Below are 23,198 nucleotides of genomic sequence, written 5' to 3'. Positions count from 1 at the left end.
TGGTTCTTCTTTTGCCTTTAGTACATTCTCCTTTAATTCTGAATGTTTGTCCAACAATGAACATACATTTTGTTATTCGAGATCTGAAGATGTCTTTTTAGTTGATTGATTGCAAACTGCATTCGGTCCTGTGGCAATATTTCAAGAATACTCAGTTCTAAAATAACAAATAAATCTAGAAGATAAGCATTCACAGTAATTGCATCAGACGTCTGATTAACTGTCCAACGTTCGACTAGATGTGATTGTGTGTGCGTATGGCAACATTTCACACAGATAACCAGACGACCTTTGTTGGGGAGTCCGACCCCAGAACAGATAAATTTTGGATCGTTTTTCAATTATACTGGGGTAATCCTGGGTGTAAATGTTGTGATTACTACCTACTGCTTATTATCATCCTACTTTAATTCCTTTTTTGTTTGACCTTCGATCTCAAAACCAAACCCCCAAGCCCGGCAAAGGGGGTTCCTGATTCTCGCCTTTTCTAAGATAGGCTTTAATATATACATCTCGATTTCTGTTAGAACACACAAATTAGATTCTTGCTTTAAGTACACCCGAATAGACGTTGCACATCCATACAGTTACTATACCTTTCTGTGGTAGCATTATACCTATAGCGTGGTTTCATAATACAACATTTGGCTAGAAAACTTTATTTCGACTTACATAACATTTAGATGATAGCATACTAAAGGTCAAATATATTGCCGCTCAGTATGAATTTAGCAAAACGAATATCTCTTACATAAAGTTTGAAAGTCGTCGCCGTGATTTTTGTAAGGGACAACATTTACCAAATTCACATTAGCAACACGCTATTCAAGCATTCAAACAAACAATATTGTATTATCTAGATATAACATTTCGTTCATGCTCTTCTCTTGTACAATTCAATTGACATTTGATGCTCTTTTTTGTAGTAATGGGTTCCAACCCTTGATTTCATTTGTTTTGTAGAGTTTCTTTCCTTCTTATTAATGTGTACTTATACTTCTATTTCCATTGGAATAACAATAAATAATATAAACGAAAAAAATTGTTGATAACTTACAACGGAAAAAAGGAATTTGATCAAAGGTGAGTTGTAAAAGTAATATATTTTCCTCATCCAGTTAGGTGCAGATTGTAACCATGTTGTATTTTTCTCCTGTTCTTTTGTATCCGACCTCACCGATTGAATGAATTTGTTGTTTGATCTCTCACCAGTTTTGTTTGACTTCACTATGTCCCATTTCAATATAGGGAGAACAGTAACAGCAAAAACTATTGCCTATCAATATAAAAAAAATAATTAAGAAAATGCTTCTGTTGTTATTATTATATTTACAACATTGTATAAGAAGAAACTTATGTAAATTTATCGCTTCAGAATCTACACGACTACAGCTAACTTCATTAATGAAAATAACACCACACCATTGGTTAGATTGTCATTGTCCAGGACGATTTTAACCAATCACAACGTTTTGGTGTACCTTATGTATCTTTAAAAACAAAACTGAAGAATACAATATATGTTCAAAATGAAAATTCAATATGATTAAACAGAAAATGACAGAAAATACAAGGCCCAAAATAACTCAATTTGGAATACGAAAACAGACAATAACCAGAATTGAATTGTCGTCTCATAGCTACTAGTATTTAAACTAACAATGTAAATCACAAATGAAACATATTTGCGATGACAAACATCTTAAAAAAAAAATGGAATTATCGATCAATCTAATAATACTTCCCATGATGGTATTTTTGCTTGATTTAACCAAATGATCAATAATTCTCTACTTATAAGTACATATACCCAAAAGAACTTCCTGATCTTTAATATCATATAATTGTCCTTTCTTTAATATTTCAGTTTCAACCAAATAACCATACTTTTCGATAAAGGGGACGTTTTTTGTTCCTATTATTAATTTCATTTATTGGACGGTAATGTTCATTTTGCCCTTTCTAACGATGTGTATATTTCTAAACTCGTTAACTTAAAACTAGTCCGTATTGAAATTTTACAGTTCAATGAACTCAGTCTCTATATAGCTGTAAATGATTACGTCAGGGATTTCGATTTTATTATAGTGTTATTAAATGGCTGTTTCTGTATTTGCCCTGGTATAGATTCTAAGTAAGTTTTATTAGCTCCTAGACTCATATTAGCAACAGATTGGGAAATTTGCTCAAACAGATGCAAACCGCCCGCACATAAGTCAGGTATCTAGATACAAACAATTGTACTGATATTTTATCTAGAGCAACAAACACAAAAATTGTGCATCCACTTTGAACTAATTAGGTTGGGGCTAGCTCCTCTGACACTGAGAAACCATTCCGCATCGGGTACAAATGGCCAATTAAATTGCTTGAAATAAAAAAAAAAAGCAATGTTTGTTTTAAAGCCACTCATTTAAGTTACTATTTGAGTAACAGTGACAATTAACGTTTACCTATTCACTCCAGAATCGGTAGGTCCCTTTTCCTACTCCCTAGATTCCAATTGTTGCGGTTTTATTTCAATGAAACAGGTGAATCTCAGTTTACCGTTGTAAAAATATTATTCCAAAGATTTTATAATTAATAACATTGTACTTGAATTTGACCAATAACACCAAAAGCAATAGGTGTTCTACTCTCTCTGATATCTTCCATCTATGCAAATGTCATTCCAATAAGCCAAGGTAAACTTAGCTATTCTTTAATGTGACCTAGAACTTGGACATATTGACCAAAACATCACGAGTCGTCATCATCTTCCCTATATGTTCCTTCCGTAAAAGTATAATTCTAGCAAGTCTAATGAAGACAAGGAAAAGGAAAGTCATCATCCAAATACCACTTGCACATGTTGTATAAAACAATTCAGTTTTAGTAATACTGTCCCTGATTATTGACAAACAGACCGGAAAATCAAATGAATTTCATTCTAATCAAGCAAGAAACCTCAAGTTACCATTCGGAAATAAAATTGAGAATGGAAATGGGAAATGGAAAACATTTGTTTCGAACATATATACGGACGAACGAACAGACTGACGCACAGGGCGATGAATATATGCTTCAAAATGAAGAATAAAATTACTACAACATGTACAATGTACATTTGTCCTTAACAATTCAATTGATTCATTTTCAAAAATAAAACTACACAACGTTTGTTCTTGAAATGGATTAAGTAAGAGAATGCTCCTCAACTTGTAGAACCTTTAAATTGATTCTCCACGATACTCGTACACAGTTTTTAAGAATAAAAAATTTGGAAATATTTTCAAACACGTAAAACATGCAATCGATTCTTTAAAGATCGATGTATCTGTTTAACTGCAGCTTTTAAATGTTTACCTTAAGATTTGATGTATCCCCTGTAATACCACCTTTCCAAATTTTATTCAGCTTTGTTTGACATGCAGCATGTCCCATAAACTTCATCAGTGTGAACTTTTCAGTTATTTCAAAAATCGTAGTTGAATTATATCTTTTCACTTTTGTCACCAACAGTTGGCGAGCGTGCTTTCTATCATTGAAATATAACTCTGTCATCACACTATATGCAAGGTCTTCGTAATGTCTAAAAAAATATATCATCACGAAATAAAACATGAATATCATAATAATTGGCATTCTGTAATTGCCATGTTTATGTGCATGCGTAGCACAAGTCTTAATTAAATTGGCTTGATAATAAACGCATCATAGATACCATGATTAAAATTGAATACGCCACGCCAAATGTGCTTTTCGTCAAAAACAGACTTGTATGTTGGTGTTTGTTTTTGTTGCACTTCAGTGTTTCTGTTGTTCTGTTGTTTTCCTCTTATAGTTGATGTGTTTCCCTCGGTTTTAGTTTGTAACCAGGATTTGTTTTCTCTCAATCGATTTATGACTTTTGAACAGCGGTATACTACTGTCGCCTTTATTTGTCAGTGACAGCTCGAATCGAACTATTTGCCAGTGTTTTAACTTAATCATATCATCTAAGGCAAAATAAGACCACAATCACCAGAATTGTGTTGTTCTTATACGTTCTTTTTAATGATTTGTGCTTTCCGATATTGCCCCCACTCTCTTCTTCAACTGTTGAAAAGGTGCTTTATTTTCTTTTACAGGCATTTGGTAGACACCACTGAAAATTTAAAGCACGAGGCAATGTTGTACAGCTAAACTTATGAACAAACTGTTAAACTCAGTTGGAAAAGGCTTGACTTCACAGATTGGCACGAAGGACCAAAAAACGAAAACTACGAAAAAAGTCAAAAGACACTAAGTGTCGATCACCGTTCAAAAAGTACTTACATAGTGTAAAGATGTTCTAAATAGTATGAGAAAGCATAAATGTTTGCAATGCCAAGATATAAATATCGACGGAATGTAGGACCATAAGTGTTAATCTACGTTTAGCAATATTTAGTTACGTTTTAATTAACTAATGCCTAATTAATATGAGAACTGATAAAAAAACATTATTCAAAATATTAATACAATATTAAGTTTATAACCTTTACAAATAGTACTTGTTGAAAGTAAATAACTGTTTAAGAATCTGTTGAATGTAAATAACTGTATAAGAATCGTGTCAAAATCATCTAGCTCTATAAACAGCATTACCGTAAAAGATACGAAGTGATATCCCATTCGTTATACGGTTTATATTGTTTGATTCGAGTGCCACTAATACGTTCTATAAAATAGAAAAACAAAGGGTATGGGGTATCCAACCATGACAAAAAATCAGTACATGTACAGCAAAAAACACACAAAAAGCAAAGAAATAGCGCTTTTATTACTGTTCTTCATCTCAAAGTCACAGTATATATACGAAAAGCGCGTCTGGCGTATCAGAATTTGCTTATAACTGTATTTTACAAATATGATAATGTATATGATATTATTTGGATAGGGTTGTTTATTATTTTTAGGGACAAATTAATGGCTCTTATCGTACCTCCTCCATTATGAACAACGGTTACGTTTTGAAACGGAAATATGGAAATCTGTGAAATGACAAGCATTGTTGGTTACATAAGACGTATTTAAAGTGTTTTATGTAAATTATATTTATAATGTAAAAAAATGTACAGTAAATTATGGCTTACCTAGAACTTTCCAATAAAGCAGTCTGTTGATCCATGAATGCTTCGGCGCTGGCATTTTCAGCCAGCCTTTTAGCAAGTGAACTTGCGTATAATGCAGAACCTAGATGAGTCGTTTTAAAATACGTACAGTTAGGTGCAGACAAAACATAACATAAACTAAATGCAAATTAACGCCGCGTGTACACATTTCGTTTATTTTTTCCAATGTTCGCGGTTTTTGGTGAAATAAATGCGTTTTTTACAATATTTACCTTAATGCGTGGACAAGTCTAGTGTCAATCCGATTAAAGGCCGCGAGTAATGTGTGTCCTTTTGTTAGTAGTCAACGGGCGATTACTATAAATTTCGAAATTTTAACTGTACGTGTCTTACAAGTAAACACACGTTTACTCTTCGTGTTCACTAATTGGGAAAATTATAATTAAACTACATTCTTTTGTTAAAGTTATTTTTGTTTGATACGTTGTAATTTGCATATATTACATTATATTACAACGGTTCATTTTCCATAACATTGAACTTGTTGAACATCTTGATTTTCTTGATATTTTATATCTTCTTCATACAATTCAAATATAGATAAATTATCTCTTAGCAGTTAAATATTTACAGACAGTTTTCGAAAATAAAAAACCGCCAGTTTGTATGCAAAAAAAAAAGTTTTATTAGTGATGCACATCTATTTCAGCAGATGTGTTTGTCAACAGCTCACATCGCGTTAGTATGCGATATGTATGTTAGATATATTAATCAATTGAAATATTTTGTTTGAATATTTATTTTTTATGTTTCTTTTACAAAATAGTAATTATTAAAGACATATCTTATCATACACCACATAATCGCTTTACAGATTGCTACCATTTTAATTTCACTGATAATGTGATGTGATGAATCATGAACACACGAGTTAACGCGTATCTCGTAGAGAGTTTAAAAAGACGTTTTTTAACAAAGAAATCAAATGAGCTGATTTCACGACTACACATGTAAGTTAACGCGCGTTTAGTGTTTGTGTCTACTTTCATCCAAAAAAAGCAGTCACTCAATGTATTATTACAAAGTCAGAATAACATGTAGTGTTTTAATTAAAGTTCCTTTGAGATAATAATCAGTAATTATGTTGTAAAAAAAAACCAATGATTTATTTTATTTTGAAAAAAAAAATTATCAATCAGATTTTAACTTTTATGTGAAGAACTAACTGTTTAAAATCATTATTTTTATCGGAATTTCCTGATATTGTCGATTTTATAAGCAAATAATTCCCATTATTGTTATATAGTACAAACACTAAATTTTACTTCGAACTATAATGCAGACCCCCCCCCCCATTGCACAAAAATAAAGAAGAATATGTCTGAGGACGCGAATGCCCCCGCTCAAGCTTTGCAATTTTACAAGTTAAAAAGGGGCATAACTTTCTAACAGTAAAGAATCACTGCCCAAATTTGAACTCTGTGCGTTGTGGTTTTCAGCATTGTGTATGAAGCAAACTTAAGTAAGAGTGCGGAAACGAAAAAAAAAAACAATTTTCCGAGTTATAAAGGGGCACAACTCTAGAACGGTAAGTGACGCACTACCGAAATTCGAACTTTGTCTGCGAGTTTTCCTTCTTAGATTTGAGTATGAGTTTCCGAAAATTTGCATCAGGCAAACTCAAGATAGAGTGCGGAAACGAAAACACGTTATTTAAGGTGATTACTTTAAAACGGTAAGTGACCTACTGCCCAAATTGAACTCTGTTTGCGAGTCTTGGTTCTCAGCATTGTGTACGAGTTTCAAAAGATATAGATAAGTAAAATTTAAATTATAGTGCGGAAACAAGAAATGGAACGGAATGAAAGACGGAAGGACGGACGGACGGTCAAAGGTTACACGATGGGGGTTTAAAAACACATCTTCAACTAGTACAGACACAATTAGAAAGTGATTCTTTGATCCTAGCAAAGCCCAGTCAATATAAAGAGTAATATACAATGAACGTTAAATATAACACCTTTATGATTGTATTTAATTTGGTCTAAAGTTCATACAAATTTCTTTAGGATCCGCGTTTATTATTCACTGTGACTGTTAAAGATTGATCCATATCCTTTAAATTACGGTTAAACACTTACATATAAAATCACCGTCTTTCTTCCAAAACAACATTGCTAAATCTCTGCGGTTCATAAGCACTGCCCAGACAAACAGGTGCTTGAAAATATCATCTATCCCTATCTCATCACCTGCAAAAGATCATCATTATCATCATTATCATCATAATCAGCAGAGCAGCAGCAGCATTTAAACCTTCAAAATGTGTATGCGAGAAGAAAAAATTCAAAGCAAGCTTTATGTAAAGTAAATCAATTTTAAAAAAATTGCTATTTTAGGCAATTTGATAACAATTAGTCATTTTGACGAAATGATGTACTATATACATTGTAATTTTCTCATTTCCACAACTATTTGTTTCTCAAACCAATTCTCCCTAAAGGTTATTTTTAGACAAAGTCATTCAGACAACTTATATATTAATTTGCACTACCGACATATCAGAATTTGTCTCAGTAAAAAAGTACGACCAATACGTTTGGGGTAAAACATTATGATTTTCCTAACCAATATCTTATTTGAACGCAGCAGATTTACCGTTTACTTATTATTTTTAAATTATCTATATCATTCGATATAGTTTAAGTACATTTTTTTTTATTGTGTGAAAATTTTAAATGTTTTTTCTTCTAAAAAAATGAACATACTTAATATTCAAATTTAAAAAAATAAAAATAAATACATTTAATAGATCTCAAAGCTGAATCAAGTTGGATATTGCAATATATATTATTTGTATATGGGACAATCCGAGGTTGAAGTGCGGTTTTTCTATTTTATAACAACATATCTGCTCTTTAATGTCAATTTTAAGTATCGTTTTTATGTTCTCTTGTATTGGATATATGAAAACCAATAAGAAAAGTAATTATTGATATCTCTATTTGTTTTCCGGAATTTTTTAATCAACACATTCAATATGACATCGCTATGTGCATTTGAATAGTGGTTATCCTCCTTCATTGTCTCTATTTACAGAAATGCATAACACAGGTACATGCACACATGTTCATGTGCCAGTTTATCTATGTGTTGAAAAGATACACAGTTGACAAGAATTCAGACACGAGAAAATCTTCAATAAACGGACTTTTTCGAACAGTTTGACTCAAATTTGAATTATATATGAAGAAAAACATATTTACACAATGTCATCAACCATGTCAATTGAAATAGGATTAGTGTTCGCATATGTTATATATTGTGAAAGTTAATAAGACAAATTAAATGAGTTATTGGGATGTAAATATCGATGCATGCAAATTTGCAAAAACAAACAAAAACTATCTCTGCCATGCAATTTGACATGTTGCTTTTGTATGATAGTTAATTGAGGTTAATCACTTATATACAGAGAACATTTTCATAGAAATAAGATTGAAAAACTACGAATTTTCTTAATGTTCGCAAATAATTGAATTTTTAGGATGAGACATTTTTTAAATACACGAGAAGATAATGTTAACGTTAACTTCTGTGTTGACATGATTTGAAATAAATCATAGATTGACTGTTAAAAGAAATGTTTCGAAATTCTTAGGATTTTCTACCCCTGAAATAGATAACTTTAGCCGTATTCGGGTACACCTTCCGGAATGTCGGGCCCTAAATGCACTTCAACTTTGTACTTTATCTGGCCTGTTTTCCTTTTTTTATTCCACCGTCACTGATGAGTATTTTGTAAACGAAACGCACGTCTGTTTTAATTTTAAGCCTGGTATCTATAATAAGTTCATACAAATACCGTTTTAATTTTTTAAACAATATATTTCACGACACAAATGAAATAGATATTTAGAAAAATTCAGAATGTTTGGGAGGATTGGCTAATTTTAATTTTGTAGTGCAACTCATTGTTATCAATTACAAATGACCAGTTGAATAATTGATACTTAAATGAGAATAAGGTGACCTGTTAAAAATTACATAACAACAGTAAAGCTTCAGGCTTGTTTTATGGAACTATCAACTTATAGACAACATATCAATGACAAATTAGAAGCAATCACACAAAAATTTCAAATAGAGCAAATACATATTAATGATATTTTTATCTTAACATTTTATCATTACCTTTCTGAAAGGGTTTCATTTCTTCGCTTCCGAGTATCTTAATCACAGCATCATTAATCATTTCCACAATGTTGTTTTGTTTGGATGTTTTTTCCTTAAATATAATTAGTAATAATTCTAATCTAGAGCATATCTCAGATATCAAAGATATAGCAGGTACCAATTTAAGGTAGATAAAAGTACTAGTAACTGCTTTTTATTATTGTTACAATATCATCGGTCGTTGTACGTAAATAACATGACAAGAAATGTATATTGTGTGTGGTTTTAATGTATTATCGATATTTTCTTAGCAGTATTGTTTTTTAATTGACTTGGTTTCCCACTCTTTTTGTTAACAAAACAAAATACTTGAATATCATGAAATGCGTTCATCTAGACAACTACGGTCGGTTGAGAAACTACGACAAATACGAAGTGCTAAAATTTTCCATTCCATTTACATGTAGAATCATACGAGCAGCAGCACATTCGTCAAGAGTATATATCTCATAGTGCATGGAGTGTTTTAATCATTCCTGGGCTTTCGTTTTGTACTATGATTCCGTCCTAATTAGGTTACTGCCTAAACATGTTAAAGAATAGATATTTCTCCATGTGGTTCAGAGCAGCAAAATAATTTGATCTCTTTGGAAATGATAAACGGACGCAAACTTTATTTGGTTGGAAAGTTATTGAATAGAAGTGTCATAGATATCCGCGGACCTGTTTCATATCCTAATGTTCAAAATACATGAACCTTCCTCCATTTCTTGACAACACCAAATGTGACTTACATTTGTCCCGCATAGTGTCACCTGTCAGAAGAGCAGGATTGTTAATCCCGCTGAAAGATATCCCATAGTTGCCATTTTTTATGTGGTTCGCCAGGCAAAAACATTCAGTGTTGTAGGTTTGTTTTTTGTTTGATCTTTTTGCGGTCCGTGCTTTCGACTTATGATTTTTGATTGGCCCGTTGTTATCAGCCTTCTTTATATGTTTGCCCTTCCTAATCGTATGTTTGTGTATCATTAATTAAATGCCACTGTACCTTTTGTAACTTCTTATTTTATTCATCATCGAATAAGGGTTACGACATTCAACTAATACAGTCATTGTTCAGCGCGGATGTGTGTACCTTACTTGATGCTGAGTTACTTTCAACTGTTTTTTTGTACTTTGATGTTTTATTTTAATGTTTTATATATCTATAAAGGAAATGTAAGATGTTAAAGACCTGGTTTAATTGTACAACTTAATTACTAGCCGAGTTTTTTTTGTACTCATTTAAAACATAACTCTCCAAAAGAAAATAAAAAGTGTCATGTAAAGTTTTTGGTTTCACCTAGTATTTATAAAAATGAAAAGGGGATGTCCTATAACTAATCATTGAGTGAATACATGCATCTTATACATTTATATCCCATAGAACTGGACATTAAGGACACTACCGAAATTAGAAGTTTAACAGGGGTCTGTCCTGTCGCAAACACTGCTGCAACAGTTTAATGCAGAAGAACGACTTTAACGGAAATTAACAATTCTAACCGTTACCATCACGTTTTCGTTTACATATTCATTGTGTCTTTGTCTTAACTCAAAAGAGACATGTTTTGCTGTCTTAGATCTTAAGATATGAGATAAATCGTCTGATTCGTATTCTGGCAAATTATGGTCCATTCTTTTAAGTTACATTTTGACTGAGAGATAATTCGCACGACGGATGGTATATGAAAAGCATGCTATGATCAACCTGTCGACCTTCTCGATCTCGCTCAGTTTTGTGTTAACATTTTCCTTCATGTCTCGTATTAACCCTTTTGTATATTCTTAATACATTTTATCAGCGGTAATCAACTGTTGCATCACATTTAGATTTAAAAAAAATAAATGGCCCTATATTTTTTATAGACCAATTATATTATTTAATTGGTGCTTGTACAAATGACTGTAATGCGTTAAACAATTCGGTAAGGGTTTCTACAACTTCTTTTTTCATGTTAAGTCATTGCATATTCCTCCACAGAATTCAATAGTTGTTTGGTGTTGTTTAGTAACATAGGTTATAGATAAAGGCTGAACGTCCTTTATTCTTATACGTTTCATAGAAAAGTGGTGTTGCCGATGTTAAGCTCACTCAGCTGTAGTTTAACATGAACGGGAATCTTGCACGTATAAATCAGGATGAGTATTCCTGACAGCGTCAATATTTTGAACCGGCTGCAACTCTTTTTATTTTGAAAATCATAGTCACTGTGTGGTATAGAATTAAAAGATGAACATTTCATTTATATGTAGCATCATTCCATGAGCCTCCACACTTGTATGAGGTATATTTCTCTCAGTTTTTATGATATTATAGATCTTGCGGTTACTATAAATATTAAATTCATAGAGTGTTGCTACTGACAAGGAAGTTTTTGAACCAATGATTCCTTTTGGTAAAATTAACGATGTGTTCCTTTATTCACATCAAGCTTTGCTTAAAAGGATCTGACAACATACTGGTCTGCTTTTTGGTCTGGTAATAATTTCGTCTGCAAATGAAATTTTTCTGCCACTAATTATTTTATAGCGAGTAGAAAGGAGCCTTGTTAGAAGATTGTAAAGAGTTGATACGTTGTCTGTTTTGTATTCAGATTTCTACGATGACACTTTAGTAATAAAAACAAATAAAAAATATCTGATGATGTTGTTATTTGTAGATTCTTAATGTAATCATATTACTGTACCTTCAATTTCGTGAAAATACTCCCTCCAATACAGCCGTCGGTCTGAAAGAAAAAATATGTTGATATTGATATGAACATACATGGTAAGTGCACTATCCACTTAACAACTATTGAGTGTGGGACCGATGCAAAATACTATCTGAAGATCCTATCTATCACATGCATAGTTTATTACATAATTACAAAAAATCTGCTGGACCTTTCGTTAAAAGGACAATGACTAATTTGGACTTCTTGTCCTGTGAGTACAATTTTTAGACAATGACTAATTTGGACTTCTTGTCCTGTGAGTCCAATTTTTGAAAATTAAAAATACACTTTAGATACATGCACAAAGGATCAGTATGATAAAACTTTTAGCCCGATGTTAGATGGTTCAAATTAAGGCAGTTTCAGTATCCTGACAATTAAAGTAAATTAAAACATTATTTCAATCACGGAAATATACATGTACAAGTATTTTGAATATTGTGATAGTTTTGGCTTACACAACAATAAGAGGAGTAAACAGAAATAACAATGTATTTGTATGCATCACTTTTACAAATAAAATTAACAAAGTTCAACATTTCATCATTTGATGAAAATTTAGAAATACTAGAATACACTCGCGACATAACGGGTCCGCGACTGAATTAAAGTACCTATGCCTCATTTTCAGCCTGGATTTGTATATTCGTATTGGCATTTGATAAAGCCATGCTGATTATAAGGTGCACAATTTTCTCTGCTTCAAAATCAATCTGTTTGAATCCGTCCTGATTTTCTTACTATAACCGGAAACTATTTGTAGATATATTTTTTTTTGGTCAGTGATTAACTTAAGTAGTGCCAACTCCTATCTAATGACGAAGTTCAGGTAATGACCCGTGTATATAACAAATCCCAAATACACCGTTTGGTGATGCGTATGACAGATAAGGTAACTGGTAACAGGTATTATTGGTATCGGTATCGGATTCGACCCGGAACTTGTTAAGTATAGCAAATATTAATTATGTAGACAACAAAATGGCCTGGAATGGTGTAATTTTTAATCAACTCCATTGTCCTATATAAGTAATATATAAAGTTAGATTCTTTGATTCGTTCTTTTTACGTCATGCCGGTTAACAAATTGAACCTCGTTATTTTAGTATAGAAGTCAAAACCGTTATTGAGATTCTACCCTCATTACATGAACATACACTCATGCTGTATAGTATTTGGGATTTTGCTTGAAATATGAAGTCGTGATTAGATCAACTGTAATTCCCGTATCGTTTCTTTAAAAAATAAAAATTAAAAATAAAAAAGATATTGTCATTATTGGTATGCATATAGAATGGGTTTAGCTCAAGACCATACATTGACATGTAGCTTATGTCATCTAAATAAAGCTTTTGCCTGTTGATAATTGTCACATTGGCAATCATATCACTTGCTCTTATTATTAAACTAATAGGCGTATGCCGCACATCAATGTACATTTTGAACACGCTGGATTGGCAATCGGAAGCACCAACGGACATACATACGGACCAATGAATCTTCAACCGGGTCTTTACATTTTTTATATGTTATACCACAATCAGATTTGTCTGACGAACAAACAAAAGACCAACATGTTTTGATAAGTGGTATGATTTCAGAGGAGTAGGGATTGTGATCAAGGGTCTAAATCTAAATCGTACTTTAAACTTTGATCTGACCTCAATTTCTTGCTTATGATAGAAAATTCTGAGTTAAAATCAGAAGACACTATTTTTCAATGAATAGTTGTGCATGAGTTACATGAATTAACCAATTATGCCCAATTAAGAAAAGAAAGGGAAAAATCTCGCCTGTAAGAAGTCGCCGCATCGCTTAAGTATGAAATAATTAAAAACCTTGAGAATATAATGTAACTTTTTGAAAACAAATTAAGACTGTAAGGTTTTAAAATTATAGCAAAATATGGAAAAATATGTTAACAGATAACTTCCAAAAATAGAGTGTTCGGTTACACAAAAAGCAATGATTCAATATAGTGTATGAGGGTTACGTTGGTTTCACTATGGAAGCAGGAACGTTTAGGAGCACTTAAGTTTTCACACTGGTAATCAATATTTGTATGTGTAGTGATTTGTGGACTGTTGTTTTGGCGTTCTTCTTTTAAGCCATTGCATCGTCTTTTTTATATGTGTATTGCACTTTTAGCCTTTTTCTCTCTTTTTGCAGAATGGATAACAAATGAAAATAATAACCGATGAAAAAAAAAAAAAAAAAAAAAATACCGGGAAAACTCCAAACGATTAGAAACTTGGCTTTACATTAACTATTATATTGCTAAAAGTAAAAATAATAAAACAATGAAAATGATAGCAATTTCCTACTTGGACTGTGAATATTATCGAATACTGTTGAATCATTATCGAATCCGTCATCTGAAAATATCCTTCAATCGACAAATATTTAAATATGTTGACATGTAAATGTTCTCTGCGAAATATTTTTGGAGAAGATAATATTCATTTAAACCTGAATTATAATACGGTAATTCCTTCACAAGACAATAATCACCAATCAACAGACAGATTATAATTAAATGGACATTTGTCAGTTTACTAAAAGAAGGTTTGATTTTATTTACAGATTTTGCAAAAAATTACGTTAATATATAAGTATTAGACACATAGCCTTTCTATGCGGCACGTCTTATATATATAGGTATATGCTCTATTCTGGTCAGTTTTACAAGCATGTATAACATATACTTAAATTCTAACTAACCTCATATAAGCCTTCAAGTGAGTGATCTAAGAAACTTTTATACAGTTTTTTGTCCAAATTATATTCGAGCACTTGTCTAACCAAATCAATCCTATCCTTCTTCAATGCATTGATGAAAAGCTCTGATAATTTGCTCTTTTTTTTGCCTAATTCTTTCTATAAAAAATATTATCACATTTATTTTATGATTAACTACACAATGAAGACTTTATGATGTTTATGGGTATAAATTACACACATATTGAGTTAGATGGTATAAACAATATAACTTACCATAGAATTCAAGAATTTACAGTAAACAGAACATATAAATGAACCTGGGCACGACGACATGTGACGATTTGATTCAGACACACTTACCCTTTTGTACCAAATAAAGTTGTTGAATATGTCTCGCTAAATTATTAGTTTTTGATGAAAGTCTTTTATGGATTGTTATATGCCTTTTAGTCCTTTTTTGGACATGCTCTATCTTTGACTTGCATTTGTTAGTCCCCTTTTATTATTTTTGTCCATCAATTCGACAAAAGAATTAAAATAATTGAGATGAATAAAAACTTTTTAGCAGGAGTCAAGTTTAAAATAAAGAGAAGTGGTTATCCGTTTAAATAACGTAGTTTAAGCAATTATGGGTAACTGTATAGCCTTCAACAATGAGCAAACTCCATAACATTTAATCTATTATACAAGGCCTGACATGACTAAATGTGAAACAAATCAAACAAAAACATCAAAGGCCTGGTTAACGAAAGAACAATAAACGAAACACCGATATAACAGACAGCAACCAACAGCAATCACTGAGGTACAGACTCCCGACTCCAGACATGCACATACATAATTTGGTGGGGTTAAACATGTTCGTAAGCGCTCAACCCTCTCTCTAGCCTGGGACTCTGGTGTAACAGTATAGAATAGGAACAAACTGCAAAACTCATATATATTGACTCCTCAGATTGGCACGAATCACAAATAACATAGATACAAAAGACACAAAGCGCTCTCATATCTTCGTTTGTGACTTAGAAACCATAATACAAATTATAACGAAATTTATACTTATCAAAAGAACGCGATACAGATTAAATGTATTTCAAAGAGTTTCAAATATTCTTCAATCTTCTATCTAATCTCTATTTAATGAGCTCTCGTAGCAAGGGAAATCTCAGCTAGGCTACACACTATTGTGTAAGCTCTGTTAAGCTGTATCTCTGTTTTCGATCAAGCATTGTTGTGTCAGCACGATTAAGCAGCATCACTTTAAAGCAAACTTGCTTTTGTTGAAACAATACTACTCTTTGTCAGAGTGCAGACTCAGTCTAGCAACATGAAGTGTACACAGAGGGATATGATAGGTGAAATTTTACTTGCGAGGAATAGACAAAAATCGAATTGTAACATATACATGTACCTGTAAGTTTTCCAAAACTTTGCTGTTTTCTAACTTAAATATTTCTTTCTCAGCAATGTCAGGTCTGTTCCATAAATCAACAAAATGTAATATGTTGTCTGTAAGCTTGTCTTCGTTCGTTTCGTCTAAAAGTGGTCAGATTAGTTTGTTACCATAATACATTTTGTATACCTTTGTATGCCTTTCAATACCATCATTGTCATGAAAATTGTTTGGACTGGTATTATAAAAAATAATTTTATAAAGTTCGAGATTGCATGTTCGTTACGTAAGTGCGTCACTTGTTTGTGATGTCCTGTGGTGTCTGTCGTTGATGGAAGATGTTCGTTGTTGTTCTGGGGTTTGCATGTTGTGTCGACTATTATATTATTTGTTTGTGCGTTTCTCTGTGATGAATGTTCTTCCGTGCGTTTGTGCTGGATTTCTGTCACGTAGTGTTGTCATTTTAGCGATATTTTTTAACATTGTAATATAAGCGGGAGGTTTGGCTAGCCATAAAACCAGGTTCAACCCACCATTTTTTTCTTAAAATGTCCTGTACTAAGTCAGGAATATGTCGGTTGTTATAAAAAAGTTCGTTTCTATGTATGTTGGCGTTTGTTTTTGTTGCACTTCAGTGTTCCTGTTGTTCCTTTGTTTTTCTCTTATAGTTGATGTGTTCTCCTCGGTTTTAGTTTGTAACCCGGATTTGTTTTTTCAATCATTTTATGACTTTTGAACACCAGTATACTACTGTTTATTGTATTTATTCAATTGCATTAACCATCTGGCTAGGTCTAAATTTGCAGGTTAAATATTTGTGATTGATTGACAATAAATGAAATATTTTTTACCGACTTATTTCACTGTTTAAATAGTTTCTTTGGAAATGAACATGTCTTGGTCATGTTGGTGTTCATGTCCTTATTTTGTGCCTCGTGTCCATAACCGAACCGAAAAAAAAAATACGTATCATGTACAAAATTATATACGGACGCTGTCCGAATTGAGCATAAACGATAAACCCACCAATTATAATTAATATTCTACAGAAATGGGTCTACTTAATACAATCTGTGTGGCAATTGTGAATAATTTTGTATTTCCAGATGACAATCATTCGTTAAGAAATATGCTAGTATGTGTGTGTCTCTTTTACCATAAACGTATAACATGTAATTCGACAAAACGAACATATTGTTAAAAATGTTACCAAGATAACTATTTCAAAGGCCAGTGTATGATTTTCAATCAAAAGAAACCGCATTGACATTCAAAAAAGAGTTAACAAAACTCGAAGTAACTGTACACAAATACTCTAATTATTGCAAAACAATTCATTCTGAGATGTCAAATCTATTGTTTTAAATACATAATTAATATATAAAAAAATAACTGTTCACAATGTATACAGTATGTCACAAAAATGCATCTACATGACAATGTTAAAACAATTCACAGACCATTGTATACAAGACTTGATTAAACTCGTAATTGTATAGTCATAGATAAATGTAATTATAATAATTGGATTCTTCTTTCTGTCATTTTAGGGTTGTAAAAGCGTTAAATGTGCCCACTGTATGATTATTAAGCGTACTTCGATCAACGTGTTTACTCACAAATTAGATTTCAAAAAGAAGCATTCAATTGTGACATATGTAATACATGAGAAAACTGGCCAATCTGATTATTTTTTAAACTCAGCGTTTACAATGTATGGCAGCTCATTTGTCCAAAAGTGTAAAATTTGTTTTTCAGTTGTTTTCCTTTCTTTTGATGCTTTTGATTTTGCCACTTGATGGACTTTCCGTTTTGAATTTTTATTGGAGTTTGGTATTTATTTATTTTACATTATACTTTCAAAGTTGATAGGTTATTTTTTTTTTGTGTCGTCTAGCCTTCAATCCAGCCTGTTACTTAATTTAATTGATAATCTTTTATTAAAGCCAAAATATTCTTTTTGTATTTATACCTGGTATGCAAATGGCATTTGAAATATGCAGGAATTTTGCATTTCGATTGATGTCTTTGATCATTTTTACTTTTAAACTAGTTTTATAGAAAATGAATGTGTACTGATCTTTCCAAGATAGTTCATCGGATGTCATGTGCGATGAAGCTAAAATTTAAATCGAAGTAAATATATTCTCATTTGTAAAATTTATATTTTCTTCATGAATACAATGTAATAAATTGTCATTGAATGGAATTTTGAAAAATGATGTAAGCAGTTCTTTATAAACGTATGCTAATAAAATAATCAAACCTTTACAAATTAACTGAAATAATATATCCTGAATTGTCCTGTCTAAGGTGTATGTTGTTTCATGTACCGAGTACACATGAATCTGAAAAAAAAATGAAAAAAAAAGTTAATATAAAAATAAAAATATGTGGTGTGACTTCCAATGAGACAACGCTCAATACGAGACAAAGTGACATAAAAATTAACAACTATAGATCACTGTACGCCCTTCAACAATAAGCAAAAAAAAAAAAAAAAAATACCGCATAGTCAGCTAAAAACGGCCTCAAAAATGACATATGCAAAACTATTCAAACGAGAAAACTAACGGCCTGATTTATGTACATAATAATGAACGAAAAACAAATATGATATACAGCAACAAACAACAACCACTGAATTACACGCTCTTGACTTGAGACAGGCACATACAGAATATGGCGGGGTTAAACTAGATTGAAGGCGACACCCCCCCCCCCCCCCTACCCCACCCCTTTAACTTGGGACGGTGGTGTAACAGTACAGTAAAAGACTATACAAATCAGTTGAAAAGGGGTTAACTCATCAGATCGATACGAAACAGAAATACATATAACAAAAAGAAAAAAAAAACAGAACGGACGTGGCAGGGTACTTATACATCCTCACATTAAAAAGACATCAAGTACATATCTGAGATTACTCACAGTTACTGACAGCTAGGCTATACTGCAATTCTCTCTAAAACATTTTTTTTTTCATTATTAAACAAAATTGCCTAGTACTGCCCACGTCAATATTATCATATTGTCTTGTTTTTCAAATTCATTATAATATTAAGCTTTATTTCTAATAAACAGGAATATAGATACATAAACATATAGATAAATATAATACCTATTCAAGACTTTTAAAAAAATGACATTACTCGACATAACCAACCTATTGGAACATAGCTCTGCCTATTGCACAGAAGCATGACGAAGAGGGGCTGCATAAGTTTTTTGGGAATTTTAAGGGAATAACTCATCCAGTTACCAGTATTCAAATGCACCAATCATTACTTAGTAATTTCATTCTACCTTTATATTGAAATATTATAGGATGGATTCTTAAAACTATTGAATCAACATTGTAAAAAAAAATGATGAAATCTGAAGCGACATGTTTTTTTTCTCATTTTTCATTTATAAGTTATAAGGTTAAATTAGGTGTTCCAGAATACCGCAGTGTGAACGGTGTACACAATTACTTCTTTCCTGGCATATTTCTATAAATTATGTCAAGATACTTTTGTCAGAGGCATACATTCAGATCAATGATGCATCTATTTGAAAGAACTTAGTCACAGAGAATTTTTATCAAATGGAATTTATGATGATGCATCTTTCAGACAAAAAAAATGATAACACTTTATAAAATCAGTTATATCTATATACTTGTCTCTAATTATAATCATACATGGGTTCTGGGAAGAGTCTGTATGTGTATTTAAAGTCATTTATTACAAGTTGTTTTTGTGAAATGGTTGGCTTGAACTTATACAAATACGTCTGAAAAAAGGACATGCATGAAATATTTGATTACAGTTTCGTTAACTAAGATCCATTGATTGTTATGGCCAATTTATGATAGCAAGCTTAAGGGGGTATAATATTTTCTAGATACGGTGTCTTATGCGTTGCACAAAGTCATGGTATTCGACAAAGCATTGGGAATACAAACATCGTAAAGGAAAAAGTAGCATGCCGTTTTGACAGCATTGCGGATCGATGTCTTATTATGTAATTACGTCTATGTTTCTTACTTTCTTATTGACACATACATGTACATAGATGTACACTTAAATGAGTTATGCAGTATACACATATTCGGTCACCCTTTTTTAAATCGTCATCAATATAATTGTTAAAATACTTTAAGTTAAATAACTTCAAGGACTATGAAATGTTTTGCCTGTAAATGTCTTTTAAATTTGGATTCATATAGCATTTTTAACTGCCATTCCCGTTATACAAAACAACATAGAACAATCCTTAATGGAACACACCCTCTAATATCCAACCTATATAGGGATTCTGTTTATCTATACATCTTTTAGTCATAAAAACATATTTTCATTTATTAATTAAATGGAAACAGGTGGTTTTATCTCAATTGCAAACCTTTAGGAATTCTAACAAACACTTATTTCGAAATTTCTAAACTTGCCGGGAAAATATCCGTCTAAATAAACTCTTTTCCACAAAAAATATAAAGAAATAGATAGATAGATAGATAGATAGATAGATATGCGTGCGCATATTTCATTTGTTAATTCCAATTTTCGCGTTTATTAGAAAACGCGCGTTTACTATAGTTACGTTTACTAAAGATTTTACATCTTTACCTGTACGTGCACTTAGAACATATACTATTTTTTCTTGTTAGAAAGATTTTTATTTTTAAAGTTTGAAAATAAAACCATATTTTTTAAGAAGTACATTCTATCAGATTATAATGAACTATGTTAATCTTGGTTTTCTTTATTTTCAATGGCTTGTTCATATGTTGCAAATGATAAATAAATAAAGTATCGCTAAATAATTTTTTCAGACATTATTGGACATTTAGATACTGCAAAAAAAAAAAAAAAAAAAAAAAAAACGACAGAAGATGATCTGTGAAATTTTGTTTTCAGACAATACGCTCATTTCAAAACAATTGCCGTCGTTCATGGTTTACTGCATTTAAGAATGATTTTGTTGATCGACATTTATATATAAGATGTATAATGTCGCGTTTATTCAACCTGTTCATCACTGCAGACAACAGAAATTGTTTTTTTTATAAAAAAAATAATTCTTTCCCTTTTATGTCAAACAATCCACCCAAAGGTATAAAAAGAAAATTCATCGCGCCAGTACAATGATACAAGCTTTAATTATATAAAAAAAGAAATATTGGCAATTTTTATTGTAATCGACATACATATAAGTACCCGTAGACTTAAAGAGTTCTCAATTTGTGTAAAAATAACCCTCATGAGGTACCAAAAGAACAGGATTTTATTGCTGTAACATAATATTTTAACAAAAGGTAAAATATCGGCACCTTATATTGATGTCGACAACAAATTTTGCAATCTTAAACCTCTTCCTTTTCATGTCAGAAAATCAACCAAGAGGTTAAAAAGTACTCTATTATCAGGCTCTTACAAGTATACAATACAATATCAATAAATAAAAAAAAAGATATTGGCACTGTTTATTGTTATCGACATACATATAACTAATCGTAGACTTAAAGAGCTCTCGATTTGTGTAAAATTAGTCATCCAGAGGTACCAAAAGAACCAAATTTTATTTCTGGTACATTATAATAATACAAAAAAACAAGTAAAATATTGGCACCATATATTGATCCTTACAACAAATGTTGCAATTTTTAACTTAAATTTCTTCATTTTAATGTCTAACAATCCACTCTGAGGTATACACAGTACTCAATTATTAGGCCAGTACAAGAATAGTAATATTAAAAAAAGAAATATTGTCACATTTGATTGTTATCGAAATATATATTAGTTTTCGGGCATTTTGTTGTAACTTTTATATACGTGTGGATCCGGTGGGTCATATTTTCTATATGTATGTAAAAGTTAAGATACAAAATCAGCTACTTCATTTATATGATGTTAAGTTTAAAGCAACTATATGCACGGGATTATTTTGTTTATACACAGTTTTGATTTAGTAGAAAAACCGACATGGTTAGAATATACAAATAATAGCACCATTACAAACACAATTCCATTTTAATATTCTTGTCATGGTTAAAAAATACATAAAATAACACCAGTACAAACGCAATCCAAATTTAATATTCTTGTACGTGTCTATATAAAACAAATCTATTTTACTTTTAGAAATTTACCTGTGATAATATAAACGTCACAAAAAATACGTCACCTTTTGTGACGTTGATCCATTCATGTGACGCGCAGTTTATATTTCGTTTGTGGGTCCCTGGGTCGCTGTCGTAAATTCATGGGAGGTGTCCGTTGTTATTCTGCGGTTTAAATGTTTAATGTTGTAATGTACTATTATATCATTTATATATGTATTTTTCTGTGCTGAGTGTTCTTGCGTTTGTTTGTACTCTATTCCTGTCACGTAGTGTTGACATTTTATCGGTATTTTTAACAGTGCCATTTAAGCGGGAGGTTTTGGCTATCCATAAAACCAGGTTAAACCAAACACTTTTTTTCATAAAATGTCCTGTACCAAGTCAGGAATATGGCAGTTATTACTAGACAGTCTGTTTTTATGTATGTTGACGGTTGCTTTTAGTTCAGTTTTTCTGTTGTTCCGTTTTTTTTCCTCTTATAGTTGATGTTTTCCCTCGATTTTAGTGTGTAACTCGGATTTGTTTTTGCTTAATCGAATTATCACAATTGAAACAGTACAATACTGTTGCCTTTATTTAGTAACTGTAGACTTATAGATCTCTCAATTTGTGTAAAACTTTTCATGTTTAGGGACCAAAAGAACAGAATTTTAATTCCGTTGTATAATATTATAACAAAATGGAATATATTTTTTGATGCGACAACAAATTTTGCAATTCAAAACTTAAATTTCTTCACTTTATGTATCCATTCTAGGTTATAAAATACTCAATTATCAGGTCTGTAAAAGAATATTAATAAAATTAGAAATATTGTCACTTTTTATTGTTTTCGACATTAAAATTAGAAACGGTAGACTTATATAGCTCTCAATTTGTGTAATACTTTTCATCCTTAGTGACTCAAAAGAACAGAATTTTAAAGCGTTGTATGATATTGTAACAAAATGGAAAATATTGGC

At 31.5% G+C, this 23,198-nt stretch overlaps 1 protein-coding gene across 4 annotated transcripts in view; it reads right to left on the bottom strand.

Moving 5' to 3' along the window:
- LOC127717889 (transient receptor potential cation channel subfamily M member 1-like) overlaps positions 1 to 23,198 on the bottom strand; it is a 156,138-nt gene that overhangs the window by 116,721 nt on the left and 16,219 nt on the right. For all 4 annotated transcript variants that reach the window (XR_007989459.1, XM_052223747.1, XM_052223746.1 and 1 more), the window contains 9 exons: positions 18,391 to 18,472; positions 16,143 to 16,267; positions 14,732 to 14,887; positions 11,981 to 12,022; positions 9,270 to 9,363; positions 7,217 to 7,327; positions 5,097 to 5,196; positions 3,346 to 3,571; positions 1,058 to 1,276 (listed from right to left, as the gene is read on the bottom strand). Coding sequence is in view for 3 of the 4 variants with exons in the window: in XM_052223747.1 (XP_052079707.1) it covers positions 1,058 to 1,276; positions 3,346 to 3,571; positions 5,097 to 5,196; positions 7,217 to 7,327; positions 9,270 to 9,363; positions 11,981 to 12,022; positions 14,732 to 14,887; positions 16,143 to 16,267; positions 18,391 to 18,472 (1,155 nt within the window). In the remaining variant the exon portion in view is untranslated. The remainder of the gene's footprint in view (positions 1 to 1,057; positions 1,277 to 3,345; positions 3,572 to 5,096; positions 5,197 to 7,216; positions 7,328 to 9,269; positions 9,364 to 11,980; positions 12,023 to 14,731; positions 14,888 to 16,142; positions 16,268 to 18,390; positions 18,473 to 23,198) is intronic.

Source organism: Mytilus californianus, unplaced genomic scaffold (genome assembly GCF_021869535.1).
Source record: "Mytilus californianus isolate M0D057914Y unplaced genomic scaffold, xbMytCali1.0.p SCAF_10, whole genome shotgun sequence".
In the NCBI taxonomy this organism is placed as follows: domain Eukaryota; kingdom Metazoa; phylum Mollusca; class Bivalvia; order Mytilida; family Mytilidae; genus Mytilus; species Mytilus californianus.
The sequence above is the reverse complement of the archived record's forward strand: the minus strand, read 5'-3'. Positions and strand labels throughout refer to the sequence as shown.